At 46.5% G+C, this 16872-nt stretch overlaps 1 protein-coding gene across 1 annotated transcript in view; it reads right to left on the bottom strand.

Annotated features, from left to right (window-relative positions):
* Positions 1-335: 335 nt before the first annotated feature.
* The window catches only part of LOC117751869 (cytochrome P450 26B1), a 30240-nt gene continuing 13703 nt past the window's right edge, over positions 336-16872 (bottom strand). The window contains exons 2-7 of the mRNA XM_034568876.1: positions 12765-12989; positions 4423-4541; positions 4164-4320; positions 3773-3928; positions 1987-2271; positions 336-1758 (exon numbers count right to left, since the gene is read on the bottom strand). Of these exons, the coding sequence (XP_034424767.1) occupies positions 1366-1758; positions 1987-2271; positions 3773-3928; positions 4164-4320; positions 4423-4541; positions 12765-12989 (1335 nt within the window). The 3' untranslated portion in view covers positions 336-1365. The remainder of the gene's footprint in view (positions 1759-1986; positions 2272-3772; positions 3929-4163; positions 4321-4422; positions 4542-12764; positions 12990-16872) is intronic.

Raw genomic sequence — 16872 nt, forward strand, 5'->3', positions numbered from 1 at the left:
GGTCCAGCTCAGAAACTACACCAGTGAGGAAGGGATAGTCTTTTTATGTGCAGTCATTCAGAGTTACATATCACAAAGCAACGGTTTATTCATGATTCACCACTACGTCTACTCAGCACCTGAGTTCACACACCACCAAGGCTACTTGGATATGCTTCATATATATATATATATATATATATATAAGGGGCGACGTTTTGAGTCAACACAGACGGGAAACCTTTGTGTTGCAGAGACGAAGAAGGAAGTGATTTGACGTTCTCACAGGAGATAATGAGGAAAAACCCAAGTTCAAGGTAGAATTTCACGATGTGGAAATGTGGGTTTGCAGAAGACGACCCTCTTCTCCTCTTTGCTGCAAACCCCAACTGCACTCCTCTTTTACCCAAGCAGTAAGGGCCCATAAATAATAAGTTCTGCGGTTTCTCACCCCTTTTTATGCGTTAAGTCAGTTCGTGAGAAAACAGCGGGCAACAATCGTTGAAGAACAAATTGCCACTTGCATTGAATGTTGTGTGTTCTGCCGCTAAAGTGATTCAGCCGCGATCTCTCCTGCCTCACGTTTCTAAGCACAGCCGTTTCCTCCACTGCCCGAACTGATGATAAATCAGTTATTAGCACGACTCGCTGCTAACAACCTGCTTCCCAATGTGCTGTGACCCTTTCGATGGCATCTTGGAAGCTAGTGGACAATTTGATTTTTGACTTTGATAAGAAAACACCTTTAAAACATTTTTTTTCCCAGTCCAGTTGAATCTCGGCGGCACCATGAAGAAGTCTGACCGGAGAATTTACCGATTTTGGACTCGAACTTGAACTTTCAGTCTATAGATCCACATTTTACCCTGCAAGATACAACTGAAACGGTTCATTGATTTTGATTAAGCACAAGCAAAAATGCTAAAACATAATTTTCTTTCACCCTATACCCTGTTTCATCCATCTCTCCGTCCTCCCACGACCGTCTTCTCTTACTCCACCGTACTTCTCTCTCTCCCTTTGTGCACTACCCACATTCTCTTTCAAATTATATTACATAGCTTTTTTTTGTACATACATTTTGTTTGTATATTTATTTAAAAAAATACACAGAATAGAGCATAATTAAGAACTTTTTTTTGGCAGCTTCTTCCTTTCTCAGAGGAAAGTCCCAATCATCATCTTCAGCTGTAACAAGAGACAAAGACCTCTGCTTTTCTTTTAGTCTGAAAAAAGAAACCTCCAACTTGGCAGAAAAAAGGTGGAGAAGAAAATATAACTCTGAAATTCCTTCTTTCCTTCCTTCCAACTTCTCCCTCAAGACTTCTTCGATCACTCACCCCCCACCCCCCCACCCCCCACCCCCACTCGTCAACTCGCCGCCCTTCAAACTGTTGCTCCCAGCAGATCTTCTGTCTTGGCCATGATTTCGTTCTGGTTGGAGTCCAGGCCGTAGAACTTGACCTTCAGCCCGTCGACGGGGTGGACCACGGGTACCGTGACCACGCGGGGGAACTCCCGGGTGGCCAGTTCGAAGCGGCTGGTGCTGGCCAGCTCGATGGCGAGGATGCGGAGGAAGAGGGTGGCGAGCTGCTTGCCCAGACAGGACCGGATGCCACCTCCAAACGGCAGGTAGTGGAAGCGTCCCTCTTTGTCCTCTCCCCGCTCCTGGCTGAAGCGGTCGGGGTCGAACGCATCCACGTCTTTAAAGACCGCAGACGTGTCATGGGTGTCCCGGATGCTGTACATCACGCTCCAGCCTTTGGGAATCTGGACTCCCTGGAGACAAAAGACACAGAAGTGTGAACTTTCACTGCCACACATTTACCTTTTAAGGTCGGCGGGGTCGTTAAGATATTCTCAAAGTTAGTGTGTCATCAGCCTGACGGTGTAAACGGAGGAAGAGTAAAACAAAGCTGAAAACACCAAAGTTGCAAAGAACGTCATTGAGCACGAGGAACACAGAAGTAGAAGTGATAGAAATGAATCGACCACAGTCTCACTCACGTCGAGCTCGAAGGTTTGCATGGCGGTCCGATAGGCCCCCGACACGGGCGTATACAGTCTCAGCACCTCCTTGATGACACAGTCCAGGTACTTGAGGCTCACGATGGTGTCCAGCCTCAGCTCTCCTTCGGGGCAGAGGCAGCCATTGTGGAGGAGGCCCCTGGTCCTCAGCTCCTCCCTCAGGCGCTCCAGGACAGCGGGGTGGCGGAGGAGCTGCATGATGAGGGAGGTGCTGGCGCTGGCGGTGGTGGCAAAGGCAGCAAAGATCAGTTCAATGGTCGACTCCTGAGGGATAATGGAGAGGTGGGATGGTGCATCAGTGCATTTGTTTATTCTGAAAGTTCTCATTGTCCTGATTGCCCCTTGGAGGTCCTGAACCTCACGGAGGGAACAATGGTTTAACTTCTTGAACGCAATGTTCTTACATTTTAGTTTGACTCTTCTCCATTAGGGGTTTTGGAAGAGTTTCACTTCTGCCATTCACTATTTGACCAGAGTGGAGTAAAGCCCCTTAAAAGCTTAATTCTAGCCTGAGCACAAGGATCCTCTGAGTGCCTGTCTGCACAGAGGGCACATGAGTTGATTTGTGTTCACTTTGTGGGGAAGCCAACTGGATTCTCCCTCAGCTTCTGATGTCTGCAGAGGCAGAATCCAGATGGTAGTTTTGTCTACTGGAAAATGGGGGTGGATATTATCCAAATGCACAGCTACGGCCATTATTACTGTTTTAAAGGTCATAGCAATAAAATAGAATAGAATTTTTAATTGTATAAAAGGGGATTTCTTAGTCTCCGTGTAAGAGAATTGTCAGTTGTCGTATTTGAAATAATTCTGTTAAACAACCTGGGAACTCGTCTAACTTTAGGTGCAACTCCTCTCGCCCGCACCTCGAGCCCCTCGCTCGCTTCATGACAACATTGGGAACAACAACCAAACCAAATACTTCATAAAAGTATGCTATCTTTTACTTCCTGAAAAGTACTGTGTTTGGAAATGTGAAGTGTTTGTCCAGTAGCAGCATCGAGTCCTCCTTCCCTCGGCTCGGCAGCACGACTCTCATTAGAAACCTCTCATTTGCCCTCGTCTGTGTCAAAACACGTCTCAGCCTCAGCCCACATGTGTCTGTTATATGTGCGCGTCAGAAAACTGCAGTGGAGTGCTTCAGCCTGGGCCTCAGCGACAGGGGCTCCCCAGTTCACTTAGTGTGTGTATTTATATACAGTGTGTGTGTGTGTGTACAGGAGGCCTCTTTCAGACCCCTAGCAGGGGGAGTGTTGACTTATTTTTGGCCCTGGACTTAACCCAGAAACCACAGTGAGCAAGCGAGACGCAGAGAGAGTTGAGTTTCCACAGAATTCCTCGGAATTACTTTAATAGGTAAATAGTGGGTGTGCCTGTGTGTGTGTGTGTGTGAGAGTGTGTGTGAGTGTGTGTTTTTACTGTTAACATCTGCCTAAGGGCATCAGCTTGGCTTCCCTGCTGTCACATTTACATAAAGATGTGTATCAGAAGTCACTAGTTCACACATTCTATGATCCCGAGATGATTTGTTGGAGAAATAATGATCACTGTTGTTTTTGTGCGTGTCTGTGTGCGTGTGTGTGTGTGTGTGTGTGTGTGTGTGTGTGTGTGTCCAGACAGGTTCTCTCAGGCAGCACTTCACTAGGTAAACAGTGAGCATGTGTGCATATGTGCAACAGTTTCTGCACAGGATGTGTTAACGCTCCCACGCGTGATTCTCTGGTGCGTCTGGCTCGCCAGGTGTGTTGTTGCGTTGGCGTGTTACCTTCAGCTCCTGCATGGTGAGCTCGGTGCCGTTCTCTTTGGCGCTCTCCATCAGGACGTCCAGCGCGTCGCTGTAATCCTTCCCCTGCGAGCACAGCGGCTTCTCCCTGATGGCCTTCTCTATGCTTTTCTGCAGCGTGTCTCGTGCACGGATTCCCTGGAAACACACACGAGAGAAGGTTGACTGACAGTGACCTACAACTCACACTCATCTTGTAGGTGTTTTAAAAGGTGCACGACAGACGTTTCCTGTTGCAAGAAGCACCTCATAGGATGTTGAAAGCTTTGAGCATAATGTGATCTTTAAATTGTTTTTAAAGGAATAAGGAGCGATGTGATAAAACCGACACCTCGGTAGAAACGTGACTTTGAAGAAGAGAGAGCACACATACCTTCCTGTAGCCGCTAAACGGCAGATCTATGGGCAGACTGAACAGGTTGTCGACAAAGTCTTGAAACGTGGAGAACAGATGCCTCATCTCCTCCTCCGACACCCTGAAGCCCAGCAGCACCCTCACCGCCATGGTGAACGACAGCCTCTGGCTCTCCCTGCGGACAGACGACCAATCAGTTGCATCCAGGAAACACAAACGAGAAACCTTCCTACGCGTTCTGACGTTCTTCTTGTAACCCAGACGTTTCCTTGCTTACCTGTAGACGTTGATGGGCTCGGGATTGGAGCTCCACACCCGGAGGCTCTCCTGGATGACCTGCTGGATTTTGGGGAGGTAGGACTCCAAGGCCTCGTGGCTGAACACTTTGGCGAACACCTGGAGAGACAGAAGAGCGGGAGCATGAGGACGAGGCACGCAGCGCCGCTTCAAATGTGCAGAATGTGACTGCAGCTGTCGGCTCTCGACACAAACGGCCACAGAGAAAGATCAGACGCGGCGATTTTTCCTTAAATGCTCATCGATTCCACCGCTTGGCAGGCGGACGAGGATTCAGGGATTTGTTTGAACAACTGCAAGTCAAAGCAGAGGATCAGGTGCTCGTGCTAATATAAAACCTCCTCTAGAGCGTGACTCACGGGGTGTGTGAGCAGACGGCAGCCGTTTGTTATCTCCACCATCGAGTGCAAGTGTAAGTTTGCATCGCCCGTCGTCTTTTTTGTAGTTTTTCATCAGAATACAAAGTTGATTTCATCCTATTGTGCTTGTATATTTCTTACAGCCCTGGTGCTCTTTCTTTTTCCCGTCACCTCTCTTCAACATCCAAGGTGTGTCCGTTCTTATTCATTTTCTGTGATGCTCGGTCTTTATTCTAAAACCCCAGATTCTCACCGTCTCCCTCCTTCTCCCCCCCCGGTCCTCCCTCCTCACAGAGACTTATACATTGTGGAGGTTTTCCCCTGTAGTCAGCAGAACCAGAATGACAGGCAGAAAAGAGAGAGAGAGAGAGATGGGGGGGGGGGGGGGGGGGGTAGTTGAGTCTTTCCTGGCTGCTCGTAGTATTTCTCAGTATGAATCAGTCACCAGTCATCGGTGCTGTTTGGACAAATAACATTCCATCTGATTTAACCCCCAAAACTGTCCTTAAAACAGTCGTGGAAATGATTTAGACGTGGTGACGGCAGGAGAGGAGCGAGCAGCCGCGGCTAGAATGAGCCTTTTATTATGTTTTAACATGAATCAGTCACTAACACTTAGCTTTATTTGGATAAATAACATTTGTGTGCATTTAACCTTCCGAGCTTTCCCCAGAACGCAAGCGAGGACAGAGAATGAATGAAGGCTCCGGCTGCTTCTTTGGCTAAAAACTCTCTGAAATGGCAACTACCTCGGGGATGTTTTTTTTTAAATATGCATGTTGAAATAGTTTTCTCAGACCATACAAGTCTGTCTTTCAGTTTATGGAATTCACCAAAAAACGCAAGTTATAGGTTTTACTCCATCTCAGACGCGGCCCCCGTTAATCCCGATGGCACCGCAGCACATTGTTAAGCAAGTTGAGCGACTGGTACACATGGTTTGAATTTTCTGCTCAATGAAGTGAGACTGGAACATTTGAACAAGCAAATTTTTATATTAGCAAGAAATACTGTCTAATGATAAGTCGGCCCGGTCGATCGCGGGTTCAGTTCACTTCAAGAGCTGCTTTGAAACTGCCAGTTAGGACGTGTGGGCTGAACGTTTGCATGCCGATCGGTTTCTGTCTGAGTTTTAGCTGAGCTGTGAGTTCCTGACTTCAACGTTTTAGCTCTCTGCAGACGATCTGAATGCTTTGCGACTTTAAAACTTTTAAAACAGCAGGGTGGGTTCGATCTCCTGTGAGAAGAACTGACTGAGAGTCGCAGCTTCAACCGTCACAATCCGCTCCAGCAAGTGGAAGCTGTGTGAAGCAGAGGATCATGGGTAATATCCAGCGTTTTGTTTAAAACCATGTCAACGCTCGGATACAGAGCTAACAGAATAATCCCCACGTGAGGCTGCAGAGGGCGCTGTTGCTCAGTAAAAGTTACATCGAGTTGCTTAAACTGGTGTCGACTTTGTTTTTACTAACTACCGTACGACAAACGACATTTCACAACTCGTTAAAAATCATTTTTTAAAGCGGCATTCGTCAAGAATCCAGCGTCTCCGGGTTCTGCAGCTTTGAAACCAGAACACGTGCACAGAAAGTGACTTTATTGTGCATTCAGAATGTATTTTCCGAGTGTTCACACGTTGGAAGAACATGTTGATGAAGACGGACGTGTTCGTGCTTCTCTTCACTGGGACACGATGGAAGCTGAGGGGAAAGAAAGCAGCTTCTAGTGGGATCTGAGCCCAGGCCAGCGAAGGGTACATGTGGTTATTGAGGTCGATGTTTCAGCCACCAAACCATCAGCTGGGCACTCGCGCTCTTTATTTTGTCGTCTACCTCATTTTCCTCTCATGTTCTTTCTCCTCTCTTGCCCTCTTCTCTCTCTCTCTCTCTCTCTCTCTCTCTCTCTCTCTCATTCCGCCAAACCCCCACTTCCCTCCCTCCGTCGCCCTGAGAATGAATGAACAATAGTCTACTGAGCCGCTGCCGTGTGCACGAGAGCGCGTTGGTAACGTGTGTGCACCTCGTGGGTATATATGTGTGTGTGTGTGTGTCTGTGTGTTAGGGAGTGGTTAGTGTAGATCACAGGGCGCCCTAAGACGTTAGCAGCGCTACATTTCCTCTGCTGCCGCACCCTGGGGCCGCCGGTCCCAGATCAGATTACATGACCTGCTCTCCAACCCTGACCACAGAGGATTACACACAGAATCTGACCTCAGAACAGCCTGAGAGAGAGAAAAAACTCAGGGGCTGCTCTTTTTGTTTGTGTCGGGGGAGTTAGTGGACGAGTTGATGTCAGAGTACAATCGATTGATTAGTTATGGTTTGGACTAAGAGCCGGATTTAGACGAATGAGCATCATCAGCATCGTCTTCCTGTATTTAAAATTACATATAATATAACGAGGCTGCATATTCATTGGATATTGGCCCCAAACTTATATATTTAGGTCATTTGATTAATCACTTTATCAATCGATTAATCACGATGTCATTAAGTCATTTCCTGCTGCGGTCGCCTGAGTTTCATTCTCGTGTTTTGTCTGATTCTCGTTCAGAAAGAATCAGTCGCGTGAGGATTTATCGTAATTAGCTCGAATCAGACATTTGTGTTAATGGTTTCCACTTCAGCTCGATTGTTGATTTATCGCCAGGAGATTTAAAACCAGTCGAATGTGTTTTCATGGAATCGTCGGGACGATGTCCAAGAAAGAAAATATAGAAATCACACAGACTGAAAAGGTGATTGGGCAAAAATATATTCGTTAAGCCAAAGGAGGGTTGTGTAACGCTGTGAATTTACCCATTTAACCCGTCTGCACTGGATTATGTATAATTGGTCAATTTGGGTGAGTTGCCTGCTTTGCTATTCCTATATACACACAGACACACACACACACACACACACACAGAGAGACAATCACTGGTCCTTCAGTAGCTCAACCCTGCTACTCAGTGTGTGTGTGTGTGTGTGTGTGTCTGTGTGTGTGCAGGCGAACAGGAGGCCAAGTCTCAGAAAGGTAACTACAGGTCAGACAAATACTCGTACGTACACACAGTATCTCCCTCCATGTTCTGGCTGCCAATCAAACACAGTTTTTTATGCAGTGTCACTCTGGGACCTTCCAAGTGTGTGTGTGCGTGTGTGTGTGTGTGTGAATGTGCGTGTGTGTGTGTGATTGTTCGGTGCAACAGTCATTTTTGCTGCACCACAAAAACGTGACTGTCTTCTGTAGCCTGCAGCGCAAAGACACAGGTTTAAAGACTCTTACACACACACACACACACACACACACACACACACACACACACACACACCGTCGTGCACAGACTGCTAGACTCTTACACACACACACACTGATATAGTCACACACACACACACACAGACACGGCCGTCCTAATAACGTCCATATGTCTTAAATTATGTGAAAGTGCTGCGAGCTGCTGGTTCCACAGACATGTAAAGACTCCTTTATTCTTCTCTCTGCCCTCCTTTCCCTCCTTCTCTCTCTCTCTCTCTCTCTCTCTCTCTCTCTCTGCTCCCACCTCTTCCCGTCTCTCCCTGCCCCTTCATCTTTCCTTTTTTCTTCCTTTTATAAAAACTTTTTTTTATTCCTGTTCTCTCTCTTCGATCGTCTCGTCGAATCAGAAACGTTTCAGCTTTAGATGAAGATTATTGTTTGAAAAAAAAAAAAAAAAGAGGCAAAAACTCACATTATTTCCACTTGTGATTTATCTTTGAACGTATTGAAGTTAATGCACTAACTGGATTTTCTCTGTGACCGTTAATGTCCGAGTCTTTGACATCCACATGTGCTTTTTGAGCCTGAAGAACATGCAGTTCTTAGTTCACTGCATCAGTTTCCGGAGGTGGAAGTTAACAAACAGCTGTATTAACGTGCACATTTGCAGTATTGGCACTTAACTTTTAACTTTATCCATTAGAATTCCGATTTGACTCTCCAGTGTATCAGAGCTAATCTGCAGAATACAGATGTAATGCACGTGCAGAACATGAGACTTGTACTTTATTCTGCACGAGAAGCCTTTTATACAAATATAACTGGAGTTGATGCTTAATAACTTCTACTTTCAGTATCGGAGCACCATGGAATCTGACTCAAGTCGAGTTGTGACCATGATTTGAACTCTTTGAATCACTTTCCAGAGTTGAAAGTTAATAAACAGCTGTGGTAAAGTGAGGTTCCGCTGTATTGGCCCTTTGCACAATGTACTTTCACTCCTGTAAACATATATGGAGTTTATCGCTAATCCGCAGAATTAGGATTTATAGCACATGCACAACAATGAGCTCATGTCGTGTATTGCAGTGGTATAATCCACCCTGTTCTATACACGTATAACTGTATAACTTCTAATGTTCACATCAGAGCACCACAGTTAACTCCAAATATCTGCAAAGATGTATTAAAGTACAGTTTTGTAGTACTGACACTTCATAATATACATTTTATGCCTTTTACAACGACTTAAACAACCTTGCTGTGTACTTAACTCTGCATAAACAGCCTTTTATACGTATATAACTGCATTTAATACTTAAGAATTTATCAAATTAAGATCAGAGCATACATAAGTACATTTTCTTTGCATGCATTTAATGCTTTTATAGATTTCTGCATGGATGAACTGCTGCTAACAGAAGACCATTGCTCAGCTGGAATGGTAATATAGACACTTGTGATTTCTTCAGATATATGACATGCAGAGTTCTATAGAAACTTCACTGCAACACTTAATTCATGCATCTTTAATGATTAATTGTAGCTTTGAGGGGCAGGAAGAAGGGGCTGAGGGATCCCAGTTAGAATTGGCAGTGCCCTCTACTGGTGATGAGCAGAAGCACAGGAGGCAGACACAGCATCACACACACACACATAGAGAAAGTAGAGAAGCATCTTCTATCAGAAACACACATAGTTCTTGTTCAGAAGAAAACAGAGAAAAGAGTGAGAGAGAAATGAGATAAAGGTTAAAGATCCGAGGGTTGAAACTTTGAATTTCTTTTAATCCATTTCTATCTTTCTCTCTCTAGTTTTCTGTCTCTGTTTCTCCTTCTCCCCTAAATTTAGAGATGGAGGGCAGTTTCCCGGAGAAAGAAAAACAAGGGGGAAGGAAAATGTGGAGCTGGCGGAGGGCAAACGGGGAAGCAGAGAGGGCGAAATGAGGGGGAGGGAGGAATGAATAGAAGAGACAGATTGAGAGGTTTGTCAGACGGGTGAAAATAAAGACCTGGCTGCCACTGTCAACACAGAGTCTGGATTCTCCCGCTGTTATTTCAGCTCAGAGGGACGTTTTTCCACCAGAGGTCAGGTGGAGCGTCGCTTTGTCCATTTATAGTGTCGCACGAGATAAAGATAGATTCTTTACCCACAGCTCAGGGAAATAATGGGGATTTAAATCAGGTTATTAATGCTTCTACATATCATCGTCTTCTGAAAACTTATCGATACGGACGAAACGGAGCAGTACCACGGGAAATCGTGGGGGGGCAGTGTAGCCACTAGTATAATATATATATAATATAATTCAACAATTGTGGAACGTTTTGAGGAGAGACTTTGTGAGTTGCGAAGGAAATAATTCATCTCTTTCTTATGGGCTGTGTTATCTCAACGTCTTCCACCGTCGCCATGTTTGTTGTTGTCAGGAACTCTTTACTCTGTGCTGCCCTCTAGTGGCTGTACTGCTTAACAACCGTGCCAACGAACGAGACGTATGTAAATATGTGAGCGGTGACGTTTGTTTACGTCGCTTGAAGTCGACGTTGTCACTCAGTAAAAGTTCTATAGTGTTGCGTATTTGCCATTTAGCTAAATGTTTTTGCTTATCCACGCTCGACGATGGATCGTGGTTTCAGACCTCCCTCTTCCCCGTAACGCTTTCTAGCTCCTTCTGGGGAGTTGCTTCGTCGGGATATGTACGGGGTCTCCTCCGATGAAAGGAGATCAAGGAGGCGTCCTGACACGATGCCTGAACCACCTCCGCTGGCCAAAGTCAGTGTGAAGGAGCAGCAACTCTTCTCCTGATGTCCGAACTTCTCACCTTATCTTTAAAACTGAGCCCAGACAAACTCTGATTCCTTAAACTCGTCATTTCCTCAGCCCCCCAATGTTTGCCCCCTCGACCTTGAAGCCTGCAGAGATACAGGTCTTGAATCTGACTCGTGTAAAAGTCGCATCCCAACTGGCACCTGTCGGAATGTGAGCGTCACAGTTTTCGCGGAGTCCTAACAACGTGATGAAAGTGATGAAGAGACGTCTCCTTTGCAGCAGCTTGTGTGTGAGATGTTGTTTTCAGTCCGCGGTGATGTGTAAAACCTGGCTGGCCCCGTTTGGCCCCTGCTCGGCCCCGTAGTGGAAAACCAGGCTGCCGCGGCTCTTCGAGGGAGTTAGTTTCCTAGCTTAACACGAGGTTATATGGAAACTGGCTGGCTCTGCTGATCCACCAAAAGCTAATGTGGCTGTGTGTGTGAAGATTGTTTTTCCGTACAAAAACTACACACACACACACACACACACACACACAGACACACACAGGCAGGAGCAGTTCGGGTCCAGTGGGTCAGACAGTAAACCAGTCGCTTTCTTTCTCTCAGTCGATGTTGTTTCACTTCTGTCTGTTGATTTTAGTTTTTTTATTACCCAGAAAACAGGAGGGAGAGCGCTGCCAACACACAGACACACACACACACACACACACACACACGCACACACACACACGCACACACACACACAGACACAGTCTCACTGTTTGTTGACCTGTCATCAAACCGACGTGGCTCTGATTCCACAACAACCACAGGATCCGTCTGAGGCTGCTGAGGTGCCTTTGAGCAAGACTGCAAACCTCATATTTGCAAAGTGATATTTATACATGGCAGCGATGGGATGTAACAAAGTACATATACTTTTTTACACTACTGTAAAGAACTTAGCAAGTCTTTACTGCAGAAATGGATTCGTGGGCTTGAGTTACACCTGTCGTACATCTGTAAATCTGCACCTTGTTTTTGTAAAAAAAAAAAGTTTTATGTTGTTTGGTTGTGGACGAGAGACGCAGAGGAAATCGTCAGGGTGTCTCTCAGCGTCTGTCTGTGTCTGTATGTGGCTGAGCGGAGGGCAGGGAATGTTCAGGTGCGTGTACACATATGCTTTTGCGTACATATATTTTGTGTGTGTGTGTGTGTGTGTGTGTGTGTGTGTGTGTGTGTGTGTCGGGCCCCCACAGAAAGCCCCTCTTTGTGCCGTGTCGGAGGCAGCCTTCCATAATCAGGGGTCATTACATGAGGTTAGTGCCGGGGGTCTCCAGGGAGCGCAGAGAGGATCAGAGCCCAGATTAGACCCAGCCAACCCCTCGCCATCCCCGGGCAACGGGGCAACGAAACCTGACCCCACCTCCGAAAATCGTCCCCCCCTTTCCTCCCCCCCCCGTGCTGTGGTGGATCCGGAGAGAGAAAACGAGACACTTGATTTACAGGAAAATACACCAGACCCTGCTTTGTTCTTCTCATCCTGAGCCATTTGTGTGTGTTTGTGCGTATACATGTGTGTTTGTTGGAGAGAGAGAGGAAGGTATGTGCCCCGGGGATAAGGGGATAATAGGAGGGAGAGGTAAGTGGCTGATTACCTGAAATGGTCCTGGCACGAGAGAGAGAGAGAGAGAGAGAGAGAGAGAGAGGATGGAGGAGAGAGGGAGCAAAAAGAGAGAAAGTGAGTGAGAGAGGAAAATGGATAGAGTCAGGGTGGAATCACAGGAATTAAGAAGCAAAGATACAAAACAAGTGCGGGAGGTCAAGCGGGTGGTTCACTAGCTGAGAGGTCGGAGGTTTGATCCACGTGTTGAAGTGAGACACTGAACCCAAACTGCTCCTACCCCCCCACCCTCTTTGTATGACACATCTTCCTCATCACACACACACACAGTTTTGTGTAAATGTGTCCTGACCTTTCTCCTCTTTCGGTGGATGTCCCCGATGCTGTTGGCCAGCGAGTTGGGTCCCAGCAGCGTGGACGTGCTCTGGGGCCAGTCCACCGTCACCAGCGTGTGCTCGCCCATCAGCACCTTGCGCACGTTGTCGGCGCCCGTCACCCGGATCAGGGGGCGGCCCAGAAGATGAGTCTTGAACACGTTGCCGTATTTCTGTCTCCGCGACGCGTGGAAGCCCGAACCCTGGACAGACGGACAGAGAGGGGACGGGAGGGTGTGTTAGGATCATGAATCGTTCACCAAGTGTTCGAACATCAGTCAAATATCGACAAAATAACCTCAAAAATCAACACTGGCAGGAGGCAGGGAAACATACAGGTATCGTCAGCGAAGCTAGAGCAACTTTTAAATGTTAATCCATTTCGAGGATATAACAAGAGGCTTCTGAAATACATTTGAAACTTTAAAGCTGGAATTCCCTGGGATTACAAACTCTCGACAGAAAAAATGCTGATGTTGGAGTTTCCCCTTCGTGGTCAGGGACGTGCCGGAGAGGGTGTGAGAAAACATTATTTTGAGGAAATACCCAAACACTCCTCCAGTTGACGGAGATCCCCGTCACTCATCTGTTATTAAGAGGCCTGACACCCACGAGTGTGTGAACGTTGGTGCAGCTTCATTGAATTCAAAGCGACTGTTGGCGGACGCATGTTAAAACTGAGGGACGTTCATTTCCACGAGTAGCCTGAAGATGCAGATGGTACTTTTTTGCAACGCAGGCAGAAAAGTGCCTGAACCTCCTAATGTTCCTTCTCCTGGTCGGAGCGATTCTTACGACTGATTTTTATGCTCGCCATTAATTTAAGCCTCTAGGATCTGACCTTGACTCCCGCTTTGATCTTCAAACCTAAAAGCTCAGAGTAAGTATTTTCTCTCTCTCTGTGGTTTGGGGCCCAAACAGAGCATTTCTGACGAGCCCCCCCCCCCTCAGCCCCCCCACACACACAAAGCTACTGATGTTTCCCTCGTCTGGGTTTTTTCGGAGCAGCAAAGTAAACCGAAGGAAGCGATGCACCGCAGATGTTCAAGAAGCCGGTGAACATCAGGTTAATTCAATGAAGAGTGATTTAAGTCGCCTCGGAGGACGCGATGCCTGCAGGAGCTCCGATCTGAGCGTCTGCCCCTCGATAATGGAGGTTAAAGGTTCTCCAAACATTTTCCAGCTCGGGCTTCGAGGGAAAGTGAATGACATCTCTGATCCAAACAGACGAGAGTGAAGGAATGAAAGAAGCTCTTCATGTGGTTCCATGAGGATTTCATCTGCTTCAGACTCGGTTCATCCCTTTTTTTAGTCGCCACCACTTCAAATACCTTTCCTCTAGTTTATAAATATCCATAACTCTCAGATTTATTGGACTCAGGAACAACTGGACACTTTCAGAGCCTCAGATTTCCTAATTTTGTCTTTTGCGACTGTAAAAATAACCATTACTGTCAAAACTGATGTAATTATGGCTGAAAATCAAAGTTAAAGACCTTTTTGTTGCTGTTCTACATCTAGAAATCAGATTATTAGACATTAAGTCCAGAAGCAGCACAGCAACGAGCGTCCAGGTGCAAATATTCAAAAATTTGCTTCTTAGGCTTCGAAATTTGCCCAAACGTTCTCTCCGCACTTCACCGTTTCCCTCATGCACCAGCCAGAAGAGGCCGCGCAGCCCGGTCTGCCCCCCGCCCCAGAGTCTGAGCCGCCCGGCTGTCAGCAGACCCCCAGAGGACTGGAGCTGGAGTCAGTTAGCGAGCTGACCTGAGTTCAGCTTTGACGCTGACCTCTAAACGGTCCGGGTCACGGCAGAGCGAGAGGGAGCCGACCCCAGAACTGTAAATGGGCTGTTTGAGTGAAAAGAATATATATCAGCCCGAGGGCAGCGTCCTGCATTCTGCACACATGCACACTCACACGTGCACAGTCACACATGCACACAGATACACACCAAGTCCTGAAGACAAACACATTACTCATGTGCGAGCACACACTCGTAGACTTGTGCATACAGTAAACGCACACATGCATGTACGCATTAACACACTCAAAGGCTGAATGTGGTCAGGCATGTTCTCACACACACACACACACACACACAAACACACACACACTCCAAATTCATAAAACCTATAAAAATAAATGTGGAAAGCAAACAAACACGCAGGGGCCTAACTGCAAATTGCCGTGACAACACTAACTGGTTTGACCCCAGTTTACTCCTGGGGAAAGAGATATGTACGACTGAGGCGCACACACACACACACACACACACACACACACACACACACACGGGTAACATATGTAAACACACGGGCCAGAGAAGCCGTGCTATTGGGTGCTGTAAAAAAAATGTTTGGTCTGACATTTATGCAAGAGAAAGATATATTTCCTCTGATCTCTTGTGATCACATCACCGTGTATGTGTGTGTGTGTGTGTGCGTGCGTTTGTGCGTGTGCCAGCTAAGTGCACGTGTGAAACGAAAGTTTGTGTGTTTTCAGTTTTGTACAGTCGGAGTCCTTTCAACGGCTAATTTTAGCGCGTAGTTTGTTTCCTGTTTGAAACACACCTCTCGCAGTGTCTCTCTGTGTGTGTGTGTCTCTCTGTGTGTGTGTGTGTGTGTGTCTCTCTGTGTGTGTGTGTGTCTCTCTCTCTGTGTGTGTGTGTGTGTGTGTGTGCGTCTCTGGTTCAAACTGTGATTAACGTCCTGCAGTGAAGCCCTGAAACCTTTTAATATGCTCAAATCAGAAAGTTGGTCCGGTCGCCAACAACTGTTGAAGGAAGTGTTTCAACCTGCAGATGAAGCAGAAGCTCTGTTTATCTTCGGTCTCTTCATATCTAACTATTGCTTTGATGGTCTTTCTCTTCTGCTGATAACAGGAGGGAGGTGGTATTACAGCCGTAAAGTCCACTAGGGATTTAGCGTTGCACTATCATTAAATTAGACGACATATATGTTTTCCCATAATTCTGCTCTGCTCTGTTTGTTTTGACAGATTGTGGCTAAAGGTGTAATTTGTTGTTTATCTTTGACGTCGTCCTTCTGTCTCTTCTTGTCTTACAGTGTGAAGACAAACACAACATGTACGCTTCATGAGTCCACGGGAAAGACGTCAACTCTGAAGAACACGCAACTGCAGAGGTAGGTGCTCTGTTCGACCTACGTCCATTATGGATGATTCCTCACGTCACGGTTTACGATGTTGAAACTTTATGAGTTTAGACCAAAGTTTGGTTCCCATCACTGACTTTCAATTAGCCTTTGATTGACCATAGCCACGACCTTTGCCAATGCTTGTGTTTTAGTTTTGTAGTCATAACGGTAGTTCTCTCGGGCGTAGCGTAACGCTATCCAGGTTTGCGGCAGCACACGTGAAAGATCACATTTGAATCTGCGTCCAATCATCAGCAGCAGCTCAAAAAACACCTTTTCCAACTACAAACAATAACAGACGCCGGGTCTCGCCGTTCGGTTCTCGGCAGTAGCCGCTCATCTCTTCCTCCCCTCGTTGCGACAAAACCTCACATCTTAAAGTTTCTCTCCGTGTGAACTCGGCCCAAATTGAGCACAGATGCGTCGACCTCCGCTCGCTGTTTGATGTCGCTTTGAAAACTCTTGATTGCCAGACGCCTTTTATAGATGTAAAATGCTGCTAATTAGCATTCCCCCCCGCCCACACACACCTTTGTAGCACCGCGCTACTTAAGATGTTTGGACTTTTTTTCCTGAGGTGTCGACATTGTTTTGTCTACAACGTGTGATTTCAGTGTTTTTCTATGAGATACACATGTCGCTGCATTGCATTCTGGTCCTGCTCACGTGGTCGTAAAACGCAGTCGTGGTTATTTCTCCGATTCGTTTCTGTTCTGTCGTCATGTGTCGATGCAGCTACTGGAAGTAGAAGATAAATGTGAGGAAGTTTGAGCTGATTTCAGTTTCTTCTTCTCCCCCTGTTGGACGTCTGGATACAAACTGTTGACCCAAACTGTTTTCACAGCTCCTGTACACTTCCTCTTTTTACCGTGGCATACACACACACACACACACACACACACACACACACACACACACACACACACAC

This window comes from Hippoglossus hippoglossus, chromosome 18 (assembly GCF_009819705.1).
Source record: "Hippoglossus hippoglossus isolate fHipHip1 chromosome 18, fHipHip1.pri, whole genome shotgun sequence".
Taxonomy (NCBI): Eukaryota; Metazoa; Chordata; class Actinopteri; order Pleuronectiformes; family Pleuronectidae; genus Hippoglossus; species Hippoglossus hippoglossus.